This window comes from Purpureocillium takamizusanense, chromosome 7 (assembly GCF_022605165.1).
Source record: "Purpureocillium takamizusanense chromosome 7, complete sequence".
Classification (NCBI taxonomy): domain Eukaryota; kingdom Fungi; phylum Ascomycota; class Sordariomycetes; order Hypocreales; family Ophiocordycipitaceae; genus Purpureocillium; species Purpureocillium takamizusanense.
The window spans coordinates 348615-361591 of record NC_063074.1 but is presented as its reverse complement, the minus strand read 5'-3'; the positions used below and the strand labels follow the sequence as shown (position 1 = coordinate 361591).

Sequence of the window (12977 nt, the reverse complement as noted above, 5' to 3'; positions counted from 1 at the left end):
CAGCTTCTCGCGACACACGGTGTAGCCGACGGGAGCTTAAATGAGTAGGAGGTGGCCAACCACCCACAGCGGCAACCCGCAGTCGTAAGAAAACGGTCCCGCCCAGTCGAAGCGCGTTGTCCAAAATGGCCTCTGCTCAGAAAGCGACCGTCAGGAATCTCGCCAGTACGATTATCACCGCCAATAGCGCTTGTAACAAATGCTAACCAGGCGTCTCAGGAGACATCAAGTCAGGTTCACCCAGAGACCGTGAGAAGGCAGTGGATGGTAAGATTCGCAATCTCTGGCTTATAAACTGATTTAATCGCTAACAACTTTAATCAGATTTGAACCATTTGCTGAAGAACAAGGCCTCAAACCTGTACGTGCTTGAGGAGGACTCCGCAATCCCGGCCTTGCCTGCTAACGCGACTGCAGCACCGCTCTTGAAGACAAAGGATACCATGAGATATTCGAGGCCCTTTTCAGCCTAGTCCTCAGCGAGAAGCCAGTTTACTATGACAACAGAAAGACGCAAGCGAAACGAAACACCGCCGCATCGCGCCTCTCCAAGTGTGCATCCGCCGTGAGAGTGGCTGCATCACGCGGCGTCTCCAAACTTGGCAGAAAGACGCTGCTCGCCTTCATAGATCATATCACACAGGTCTTGCCAGGACCAAACGACGACTTCGTAGCTCCTCTACTTCAGGACTACGTCAAGGCTCTCGTCGAGGTACTTCGACGCTCGTCTCACGTCGAGTTGTTGGCGAGAAAGGACGGTGCCCCCTGGATAAGCTGTGTCGACTTTCTCCTGGATGTTTGCGTCTACATCTTACCCAATGAATCTCGGTCCAGCGTCCTCGCCCCGAGTCGAGATTCTCCTGCTCCTGCCACGCCGACTCCAAGGTCCACCGGAAGATCCAACGGTTCCACTCAAAGTCAGAAACGGGCGAACAAACCCGAGGGCAGGCCCATTCTCGATGCCCTTGGAGGACTGCAATGCCTGGTTGAAGCAGCAAACGCACCGGTTTTGCAGCGGGCAAAAGTTGTCACGGACCTGGTATTGAGGGTCTTGGGACTGAAGAACCTTAGTCTGGACCCGACGCAGAGCGCCTGCTTTGCCATAGCAAATAACATCTTTGCGGTGGCCCAGGCTGACGACTTTCAATTCTCGAACTCGCTTGTGAGGAATCTTCTGCCTCTGATGAGCTATTGGTGGAGAGCCGACAAGGTCTCCCAAGATGAGGCCATCAAGGCTTTGCGAAACGAGATTTCCAAAACAATCTTTTTAACCCATCTTCACATCGAGTATCTTGCCACTCAAGCTTTCGATGCCACGATTCAGAATGACGTGGAGAACTTGGTGGAGCCGCTCTGGCTGGAGTATGCAAAGCGAGGAGATGCGTTCCGGTTGCAGCTTCACGATTTGACCTTCGCTACCTCATCACTACCGGACGACTCCTTGAGGCTACGGTCTTTTGGTTTGAGACATCATAACCCAGAAGGTGAGAGCCACTGGGCGTTGATTCAGAACATAGCCCTTTTGGAGGCAGTACTTCTACGGATCAAACGGAAGCCCGGCGTGGCAGCGACAGACAGACAGGAGCAGCCACACAAGCGACGCAGAACTCAGGAGAATTCAAGCCGGCTTCGACTGAAGCTCAAATCTCGAGACGTCAATGAACAGAGCACAGCCCTCCAGCTGGTTCCCTTCCTAATCGCCACCAAAGCTCTGCAGACCGAGGAGATTAGAGACTTGCTCGCGGACCTGGCCGTATGTGCGTCAAACAAGCACGCTACCACGGCATCGTGGGCCTTGATTGCTTGCGCAAGGTACGCATCTCGTCAGACTGACTTTCTATCTCCACTGACCTGTCAAGCTGTGCTATGGTTATAGAGACACGACAAGGCCTAATGGACGTTTGGAGACAAGTATGGTCAATCGCAGTCAGGTCTGTTAGCCAGCCCGCTATTACTCGCGCCTCCTGCTTCGCCTTGCAAACCATGTTAGAAACGACTATACTCCCGAGACACGCTCTCACAGACGATCTCAACGGTTTCGTAGTCACAGCCGACATCAACGGGCCGGCAATATTATGTGACACCTCGATCTCCCTGATGTCGTACTTACTCCAGGAACGAAACGTTCGGCTTCCCAATGCCAGTCAGGCAACCAGTAGTCACATCATCAGATGGGTATTTCTGAGATGGAACCCTAGTGAGTCGCCATTCCGATGCAGGGGCATTAAGCACACAATAACACGATTGTAATGTAGGTGAGCCCGGCTATGCGTCGTTCCAGTCTGTCCACGTACAGCCGCTGGACTTCGTGAGTTTGCTGCGCGGCTGCTGCGGGCTATCAGCACTCGTCTCCAGTAACCAGCCTGCACTTTCGGGCACATCCCTCAGCGAGGTGTGGAAAATGCAGAAAGAAATCGCACCATTCAACAGGTATCTCCTCCTTCTCGATCATAAGCTCGATGATCAAAAAGGGGGAACTGGTGTCATTCCGCCATCAACCCCAAATATCCCACCTGCCGACTCAAGCAGCGTTTACGCGTCTCGCAAGCTTATTCTGGAGCTGTTTTACCCCAAAATCGAGGAGCTGGCATCCTTGAGTCACTCGTGGACAAAAAGAGTAGGCGATGGCGGCGCCCAAATCTCCCTCGAGCGATTCCGAAGCCTTTTGTCCGCCTGCGTTATTGGGGCCATGCTGCTGCCGCAAGTCAGTGACTTGAACTCCATGCAGTCGACAAACGTGGAGCTGGCGCTGCTGGAGTTGGCTGAAAAAAGCCTGGCCACTGCCTTGGACTCAGTTGAGCCGCTGTCGTTTATTGATCTGGCATTGCGGCTTCTGCGCCCATGCATCCCGGATCTCACGACAGCTGGCCTCGGACGCCTTCACAGCGAAAACGTCGGCCTCTTACGCTTGATGACCAAGATTGCAGCTGGTCTCGAACGACAGCAGCTCGTGCCCGACTTGGACAACCTGGATGCCATGGAGTTGGATGATGAGTTTGATTCACAAAGCAGCAGAGCGACAACAGCATCTCAACCGATGCCAATTCCTAGGCACAATACTCAGGTTTCCATGAGTTTGAGAGCCTTTTATGCGGATACCAGGAGTCGTCTTGCCCTCTTACGGGTTCTTTCCGTTGACATCAGCCAGGTAGGAACAGTACCAAACACATGGCTGGACCAGCTTTTGTCGATGTCCGACGACGAACTTCTCATGTGCCAGCGACTGCTTATTGACATCTGCAATTCGGACCTGGTAATGGACCCTGATAATGCACTGAGACTTATTCAGAGACTCGGTGCCATCATCGGCGACAATGAATACCAATGCTGCGAAGTGGCTCTCACGTCATGCATGGAGGTCATCAACGGCCTACATGACGTCTGGCTGAATGACAAGGGAGACCTGTCCGATGGCGTAGGCGATCTTTACAACTACTTTGTCAAGGTCTGCCTTCCATCGAACTTTTTCTCGCCGAGGGCGCAAATGTCAATGGCCCATCTTCTTTTTACACTTCTTCGCGTCGACCCATCTTACGGTACTAATCTCGGCCTCGATTCATGCCGTACATCTCTTCTGTACATTCTCAGCAATGGTACCACGAAAGCAAAATGCTACATCGCGGACAGGATCGCCAACATATTCGAGCTCTACATCCTGATGTTGCATGACGAGGTTTTCGTGGATGTACTGGACAGTCTACCGGCTAACCCTGAAGAGAGCTCTGGCATCGCCTTTAGACTGCTCGTGCTTTCGCGCCTGGCTTGTCGGTGGCCAACTCTGCTGAGAAGGTGCATTTACCACATCTTCGAAACTCCTGGGAAAATAGCGCAGGCGACGGAATACGCGAGATGGTGCCTAGCAGATATCGCCACGGAGCTGAAGCTGGAGTCACCAAAGAGTCTGTTCAAGCTCTTTTCGCGCCAGCTTCTCTATACTTGGATGGAAGGGGATTCCTTGGCAGATATCCCGTACTCGATATTCGGATTCCAAGAGCTTTCGGAATTGCTGCAGTCCGCGCAAGCTGAGACCATGGCTCTGGCACTCATGCGAGGACAGGATGAGGCCTGCGCAGATCTTTCCCGTCTCATCAGCTCGAGCGAAGAGGAAGTCATACAGCGAAACTTCGCAACGACCCTCTCATATGCCATGATATATGGTGACGCGTTTGGCGAATCGGAAAAGCCAAAAGGAGAGGACCGCATCAGGAAAAAGCTCGGGGCCAAGCTATACGCCGAAGCCATCTACATCAATTTCGCAGACATTGTCGCTCAGTTCTTTGACCTGATCGATCAGGAAGATTCTCCAGACCGGGTGTTCCGCCGGCATCCAGATCTTGCGTATGCGGCTGACAACCTGGACGCTATAAGAAAGATCGCCCATTCCTCGGCGAACCTGCCACCAAATCAGCAGCCGATGTTCCGAGCAAAATATGTCATTCACGACCTCTTCAGACTTTGCCAGAGCACGGAGTTTCAGTTTCACGATCTTTGGACCCCGGCATTGGTACTCTCCATTGCCAGGAAGCTGTTTAGCACTATTCACCCGGCGCTTGGGTCCCTCCATGCTTGCTCGGTGCTCCGCAAAGTACGTTTGGTCATGTGCTTGGCAGGACCGGTGGCCTTGGACTCTTACTGCCTGGAAATGCTGCTCAATTCGATCCGCACCTTCGTCGTCGACTCTGAGTGTGCTGACGACGCGTTGGGGATGACGCGGTATCTCCTCGAGGGTGGTGCCCAATACCTGAAGCAATCGCCGTCTTTCTTGGCAGGATATGCCCTCTCTACGTTGGCATCTCTCAGGGTGTTCCTTGAGTCGAGTCAATCAAGCACAACTCAGGAAAGCCAATTCAAGGCAACTATGAGCAAAGCGCAGGGCTTCCACGAATGGTTCAGCAGCTACCTGGCAGAGTATACATCCCCTGTGTTCAAGAGCGAAACGCAGGGGACTTCTTTCAGATCCATCACTCGGTCGGCGGCACAAATAAGGTCCTCCGGGAATGCAGAAAAGGATACGTTTGAGAGTAGTCTGCTTCTCAACATCTTGAAGGACAGCACCTCCGATGACGGGCTTCTGAACGAGCCCTCTCGGCGCCTGGCCTTGGGCTTGCTCTGCAGTGACTTCACCATTCCACAATCGGTCTCAAACGACGTAGTGGAAAGTGATGAGGACGCAATTATTCATGCCAAGGGGGTCTGGAAGAGCTGTGGAGCGCAAGATCTGAGCCAAAGCTATCTAGCCTGGGCTGGACGCGTTGTTGGGAGGTCCTTTGCAGCGTCTGGTGCGATCCCCGATGACACCCTTCGCGAATCACGCCTTCTTCAGTATTCCAGTATGACCCACGGATCCAATGGATCCGAAGAAGCACTGCTGCGTCTTCTACAGGACCTTGCATCCGGCCAAGACTCTGTTGTTGCCGGAATGGCAGAAGCTGCTCTGAGAGGCGCCGTCTCTCAAGCGCTGTTGCAGGATGACGAGCCTCTCGTTGTGGCATGCCAACGAAGCTTGAACGAGCCGCTATTTGTTGCATCTCAGTGGGGAGGGTATCGTATACCGCCTTCCGAGATGCCAGCAGCATCGACTATTGAAGCCCACAACGCATGGAAGGAAGAGGTGTCATCGCCGAGCTGGCTCACGCGGCTGAGCGTCCATCTCGCCGAGTCTGTTCCGGACTCGATTCTTCTATCTGTTCTGCCTCCAATCTTGGCGAATGTTGATGGATTCGCCGAAAGAGCCTTCCCGTTTGTGGTTCACCTAGTCCTGTACTTCCTGTTGGAGCAGCAGCAGACCATGAAGCGGCAGCTATCCGCAGCGGTCAAGGGGTGGCTGACGTCCACCGCCCCATCAGCCAAAGACAATGTGAAGCTCTTGATCAACGCTATACTCTATCTGAGGACTCAGGAATACCCAAAAGAGACATCCATTGAGGATCGCCTGCACTGGCTGGAGGTCGACTACAGCGCTGCTGCTGCCGCGGCGTCTCGATGCGGCATGTACAAAACGTCCCTGTTGTTTGCCGAGCTTGTTTCTTCCGATAACACGCGCGCATCGCGCAGGTCATCAGCTGCCAGAGAGGCAGACGTCAGCGACACTCTGCTGTCCATCTTCGAGAACATTGATGATCCCGACACATACTACGGTCTTCCGGAGGAGGCGAGTTTGGCAAAGGTCCTTGCTCGGGTAGAATACGAGAAGGAAGGCGCCAAGAGCCTGGCATTCCGAGGCGCGCTCTATGACAGCAATATTCGACTCCGGCGCCCTGAAGCCGAGATGGATGCTCAAGCCCTGGTAGGAGCACTGGGAACTCTAGGGCTTGCTGGCCTTTCCCATTCGGTGCTGCAGACTCAGCAGAACAATGGCGCGTCCAACGAATCTGTCGAGAGCACTTTTGGTACAGCTCGGCAACTGGAACTATGGAACCTCCCTGCACCCCCTGCCTCAGAACACCACACTATAGCTGTCTACAAGGCTTTCCAAAGCATGCATCAAGCGACTGCACTGTCCGCTGTTCGGTCTGCCGTGTACGACGGCCTCAGCAAGATCATGCAAAAGACCACAGAAGCTAGCGTCAACGCCACGACAGTAAGGAACCGACTCACAGCTCTTGCAGCTCTGGTGGAGCTCGATGATCTACTGAATGCAGCCGACGAAAACGATGTTGATAAGAACCTTGTCAAGTTTCGCAGTCGCAGCCGGTGGATGCGGAGTGGGAGGTGAGTCTAGATTCCAAGTTTCTGACGGCTCCAGCTGCTAACTTCACCAGATACGACGACGTCAGTCAGATACTGTCTTGCAGAGGAACTACGACGAGCATGTTGAGTCAACGTGCTTCCCTGCTGAACAATGCTAGGCTCACCACACCAACCTTGCGGCGCTTTCAAGTCGAGTCAATGCTATTGGCGTCCGGTGTATACCGATACCATCAGGCAACGCAGGAGTCTCTGAATGTCTCGACGACACTGACCAAACTAATACCACTTTGCGAGGACTTGGGGCTGCATGTGGATGCAGCCATCAAGATTGAGGTGGCAAACTCGCTATGGGACCACGGGGAGATGAGCACGTCGATCCGCATGCTTCAAGGCATCGACGCAGACTCATCTCTTGGCAAACAAAGCATTTCAGTCAGCAGGTCCGATCTTCTCTCCAAGATTGGACACAAGGTCTCGATTGCCCGACTCGAAAAGCCACGGGACATTCAGAAGACATATCTAGAGCCAGCCCTCAAGGAGCTCAAGCGCGATGCCACTTCGGACAAGGAGACAGGCGCGGTCTACCATCAATTTGCCACGTTCTGCGACGAACAGCTACAGGATGTAGACGGGATGGAGGATCTCAAGAGGCTACAAAACCTCAGAAAGGGCAAGAGCGAAGAGGTTGCTGAACTCAAGGCGCTCATCTCGTCCACTAAGGAGACGCAGCTGAGGTCAAAATACTCGCATGTCCTCAACAAAGAGAAGCAGTGGCTGGATCTGGACGAGCAGGAGCTCCGCCGCGTCGAACAGACACGGGCTGAGTTTGTACGGCTAAGCTTGGAGAATTATCTGCTGTCTCTGTCGACGTCGGACGAGTACAACAACGACGCGCTGCGCTTCACCGCGCTCTGGCTCGAACGATCCGCGGAAGACGTGACCAACAAGGCCGTCCAGCGTCACCTCTCCTCCGTTCCGACACGAAAGTTTGCCGGCTTGATGAACCAGCTGACTTCGCGGCTGCAGAACCAGGACACTGCTTTCCAGAAGCTGTTATTGGACCTGGTGTACAGCATCTGCGTCGACCACCCCTATCACGGCATGTACCAAATCTGGTCGGGCACAAAGGCGCGGGCCCAGCAAAAGGATGAAGTGGCAGTCCTTCGCGTCAAGGCCACTGAGAAGGTGGCTCAGAAGCTGGCGGCGACGAAGTGTGTGGCCGAAATCTGGCTGTCTATCGAAAAGACCAGCAAATACTACCACATGCTTGCCATGGATCGAAACCCGGGCAAGTACAAGTCTGGGTCAAAAGTTGCTCTCAAGGACGCGACTGCGGCGCTCAACTTGGTTAATTGCCTCGCCAAATACCGGATACCGCCGCCGACAATGGACATTGAGGTGTCAGCGAACAAAGATTACTCGCGCGTACCGTACATCTCCAAGCTGGAGCCGACCATGACGATCGCTTCCGGTGTGTCAGCGCCGAAGATCATTACCGCCGTGGGCAGCGACGGCAAGAAGTATAAACAGCTGGTCAAGGGTGGGCACGACGACCTTCGCCAGGACGCAATCATGGAGCAGGTTTTTGCCGCAGTATCGTCACTGCTGAAGCTGCACAGGAGCACCCAACAAAGGAATCTGGGCATCAGGACGTACAAGGTGTTGCCCCTGACGGCCACATCGGGCTTGATTGAGTTCGTGCCGAACACGATTCCGCTGCACGAGTTCCTCATGCCCGCGCACGAGAGATACTACCCCAAGGACCTCAAGGGCTCGCAATGCAGGAAGGAAATCTTCAACGTGCAGAGCCGGACGGTGGAGACGCGAATCAGCACGTATCGCAAGGTAACAGACAGGTTCCATCCCGTGATGCGGTACTTTTTCATGGAGAACTTTACGGACCCAGATGACTGGTTCACCAAGCGTCTGGCTTACACGAGAAGCACGGCGGCCATTTCCATGCTCGGACACGTGCTCGGGTTGGGGGATCGGCACGGCCACAATATTCTGCTTGACACGAAGACGGGCGAGGCGGTGCACATTGATCTGGGAGTGGCGTTTGAGGCGGGCAGGATCCTCCCGGTGCCCGAGCTTGTGCCGTTTCGCCTGACGCGAGACATTATTGACGGCATGGGCATCACCAGGACGGAGGGCGTGTTTCGGCGGTGCTGCGAGTTCACGCTAGATGCGCTGCGCGAGGAGCAGTACTCTATCATGACCATCCTGGACGTGTTACGGTACGATCCTCTGTACACGTGGACCGTCTCCCCGCTCAGGCTGGCCAAGCTGCAAAAGGCAAGGCAGGACGACGACACGGGGGCGGAAGAACCAGACCACAGCGAGGCGGACGCCAAGAGAGGCAAGAGGGCGGGGCACTTCAACGAGCCGTCCGAGGCAGACCGAGCGCTGGAGGTGGTGAGGAAGAAGCTGTCCAAGACGCTGAGCGTGACGGCGACTGTGAACGACCTGATCAACCAGGCGACGGACGACCGGAATTTGGCGGTTTTGTATTCCGGTGAGTTGACCGGACATGTTGAACAGGATCAAAGATGTTGGATGTGCTAACAAAGCTGTGCTTAGGATGGGCTGCGTATGCTTGATGCGCGCACGAACTCATGGATAGGCGTGGGTTGCGTGGCGGGACGTGTAGCGGTGGTGGTGAGGATTCATTGGGCGGCAGGGTTCTAGATCACTTGGAAAGGTATGAGGCTCAGACTCTCTCATGGACGGATGGTCTCTGTACATGTAGTGTTGAGCCGTGTTTATCCTGTGTCTCGGCCAAAACACAAGCCATGTTTGACTTGGCGGAAGCGAACGTGCCTGCCGTGAATCTGGACGTTCGCAGCTGCAGGTTAGGCCAGCCGAGAGGAGGCTGCAAGGTGTTGGTGCTCGCCCGCCCTGGGATCAATGACGCTGGTCCGCTTCAGCGTCCCGCCCGGATCTATTGGGCTGTCGAACCCACTAACTCCGTTGTCGAATGGCGGGGTCGGTCCTGCCCCAGCATTCGTGGAGCTGCGCTGCAGCCACCATCACCTTTCCAGTTCCCGAATGGAAGAATGGATGCAAGCTCCCACGTCCACCCTCCATCACCACCACCACCACCACCACCACCATTCTCAGCAGCAGTAACAGTAACAGCAGCAGGCAGTGCGTGACGCGACGACTTCCTTGCATTTGGCCGACTTTTCCAGCATTGCCCATTGCCAGCGCGATAGGATAGCATTCGTAACTGCCCATTCCGGTCCAGCTACAGCTCCTCGCGCCCTTCGATAGTCTCCCAGCAGTCGACTCTTCTTCTCCGGCTTCCCCTCGCTCCGCCGCCCCCGAGAGCATCCCGCGATACCGCACGCGCACGAACCCGACCCGGGGGGGTAGAGCGAGAGAGAGAGGGAGAGAGAGGCACAGAACAAGTCCACCGTCGCGGGGGGCCCCGTCGACAGCGCGAGCCCCATGCAGGCCGAACCCAACAATCCCTCCCGCCGCCGGCCTCGCCTTTCCTCGTCGTCCTCCTCCGCCGCCGCCACCGCCGCTAAGCGCCCCAGGTTTGCTACAGACTCGTCGCCCCCACCGCCGTCCAGCATGGCCAGCGCGCGGGCGAGGGGCAAGATGCCCGAGACGGCCATCGACCTTACCGGCTCCGGCCCCGGCTCTCCCGCTGCGCCTACCGCCGCCGCCGCGCCACCGCAGGCGAGGCCCATGGGCTCGGCCTTCCAGCCCTACAGCGGCGCCAAGAAGCTCGTCATCAAGAATCTCCGCGCGTCGACCAAGAGTGACGCCGCCCACGCCGACGAGTACTACGCGCGGACCGAGCGGGAGCTGCAGGCGGCCATAGATGCCATCTTGGCGGGCCAGCGACCCGCCGTGCCCCTCGAGAGACTGTATCGCGGCGTCGAGGACTTGTGCCGGAGGGGCCATGCCGCCAAGATCTGCGCCACGCTCACGACCCGCGTTGATCATCACCTCCAGGACGTGGTGTTGCCCAAGATAAAGCGGGCGGGAGCCGGCTCGGATATGGATACGCTAAGGAGCATGCTGGCCGAGTGGAAGACGTGGAATGCTCAGGCGGTAAGCCCAGACCGTCCCTCCGGCTGATGCGACGTTGACTGACTGATGGCGGCAGGTCACTCTCCGGTCGACGTTTAGTTTTCTCGATCGGACATATCTATTGCGCGAGTCTCTACCCTCCATCAACGACATGACTATCGCCTACTTTCGAAGGATGGCGTTTGCACAGGCAGGGCCCCTCGCAGATCGCCTGCCCGGTAAGCGAGCAGTGGCGGGCATCTGCGAGATGGTAGAGTACGACCGCCGGAGCGACGAGCGAATGGATGGCAACCTTCTCAAGGACTCAATACGGATGCTTTACGTCCTCGGCGTCTATGTTAAGCACTTTGAGCCGTTGTTCCTGAAGCAGTCGGATGCATATTTCAAAGAATTTGGCGAGTCCTGGAGTGGTGCCAGCCTCAAGGAGTATGTCAAGGCATGTGAGACGTTGTTGCAGAAGGAGGATTACCGATGCATCGCCTACAACCTGGAGAGCACCACCGAGAAGCAGCTGATGGATTCGGCCCACCAGATCCTCATCGACCAGTACTCGGACAAGCTGTTGAATGGGGGCAGCCTGGCGCACCTGTTATCGGAGAAGGATTTTAAATCCATGAAGGGCGTATACCAGCTACTGCGGTTGTCAGGCATACAAAAGAAGCTTAAGGGGCCATGGGGCGACTATATTCGATCAACAGGCGCGTCCATCGTCTCAGACAAGGAGCGTGGCGACCAGATGGTGTTGCGGCTGCTTGAGCTTCGACGCTCACTAGACCTGATGATCCGCGACGCCTTTGACCAGGACGAGGTCTTCTTGTGGGGAATGCGCGAGGCGTTTGGCAAGTTCATGAACGACCGGGTGACAGCCGCCTGCTGGGACTCGGGGACGTCCAAGATTGGCGAAATGATCGCCAAATACATTGACATGCTGTTGCGGGGCGGTCTCAAGGCGCTGCCCAAGGATCTCTTGTCCGACGTCAAGGACCGGGCCGTTGCTGAGAAGTTGGGCCAGGCAAGCAGCGCCGACGAAGACGCAGAGCTCGACCGACAGCTGGATCAGGCGCTAGAGCTTTTCAGATTCATCGAGGGCAAGGACGCGTTTGAGGCCTTCTACAAGAAGGACCTTGCCAGGCGGCTGCTCATGGGCCGAAGCGCGAGCCAGGACGCGGAGCGCAACATGCTCACGAAGCTGCGCAGCGAGTGTGGCTCCAACTTCACGCACAACCTGGAGCAGATGTTCAAGGATCAGGAGCTGGCCAAGGATGAGATGGAGGGCTATAATCAATGGATGGACGCCAACCTGGAGCGAAAGGCCCGCGTAGATCTCTCCGTCATGATCCTCTCCGCTGCGGCGTGGCCGACATACCCAGACGTGCGGCTTAACCTTCCCGACGCCGTCGCCACGGAGATTGAGCGGTTCGACGGACATTACAAAAACAAGCACACGGGCCGCATCCTGACGTGGAAGCATTCTCTGGCACACTGCTCGATCAAGGCGTCGTTCCCCAAGGGATCCAAGGAGCTTCTCGTATCCGCCTACCAGGCCGTCGTGCTGATGCTCTTCAACGACGTGTCCGAGGACGAGGGCTTCCTCACGTACGATCAGATATCGGCGGCGACGGGCTTGCAGGGCGGGGACCTGGAGCGCACGCTGCAGTCGCTGGCATGCGGCAAGGCGCGGGTGCTGTTGAAGCACCCCAAGGGCCGGGACGTCAGCTCGACCGATACATTCACCTTCAACAAGACATTCTCGGACCCCAAGTACCGCGTCAAGATCAATCAGATCCAGCTTAAGGAGACCAAGGAGGAGAACAAGGCGACTCACGAAAGGATCGCGCAGGATCGTCGGTTCGAGACGCAGGCGGCCATTGTGCGCATTATGAAGAGCCGCAAGACCATGGGCCACGCGGAGCTTGTGGCAGAGGTGATCAATCTGACGAAGAAGCGAGGCAGCGTTGAGCCCGCAGCGATCAAGAAGGAGATTGAAAGGTACGTCTTTGTCTTTATCGGACCGCCGTGGACCCCCGGAGCAACGGTTGGAGGCTAACAAGTGCAACCGCAGCCTTATCGAGAAGGATTATATTGAGCGCGAGGACAACGCCTACACATACCTGGCGTGAGGCGCCAAAGAGGCTGCATGGTGTTGTTTTCGGTGCATGCCCACGGAGCCTTCTTTGATTACACTCGGCCAATGGTATTTATTTTGCATGCCATGCGTGGGATGACCGGGGGAGCGGAAGAGA

General features: G+C 56.0%; 2 protein-coding genes across 2 annotated transcripts; both read left to right on the top strand.

The window, feature by feature from the left end:
- Window positions 1-125: 125 nt before the first annotated feature.
- On the top strand, window positions 126-9290 carry TEL1 (Non-specific serine/threonine protein kinase; the record flags this gene model as incomplete). Its single annotated transcript, XM_047988903.1, has 8 exons — window positions 126-165; window positions 220-267; window positions 325-361; window positions 418-1812; window positions 1860-2197; window positions 2256-6711; window positions 6762-9205; window positions 9271-9290. The coding sequence occupies 8 exons, from the start codon at window positions 126-128 to the stop codon at window positions 9288-9290; spliced, it is 8778 nt and encodes a 2925-aa protein (XP_047844902.1).
- Window positions 9291-10140: 850 nt separating this feature from the next.
- On the top strand, window positions 10141-12854 carry JDV02_007412 (uncharacterized protein; the record flags this gene model as incomplete). The annotated part of the gene is made up of 3 exons (XM_047988902.1): window positions 10141-10755; window positions 10811-12723; window positions 12797-12854. The coding sequence occupies 3 exons, from the start codon at window positions 10141-10143 to the stop codon at window positions 12852-12854; spliced, it is 2586 nt and encodes an 861-aa protein (XP_047844901.1).
- Window positions 12855-12977: the final 123 nt, after the last annotated feature.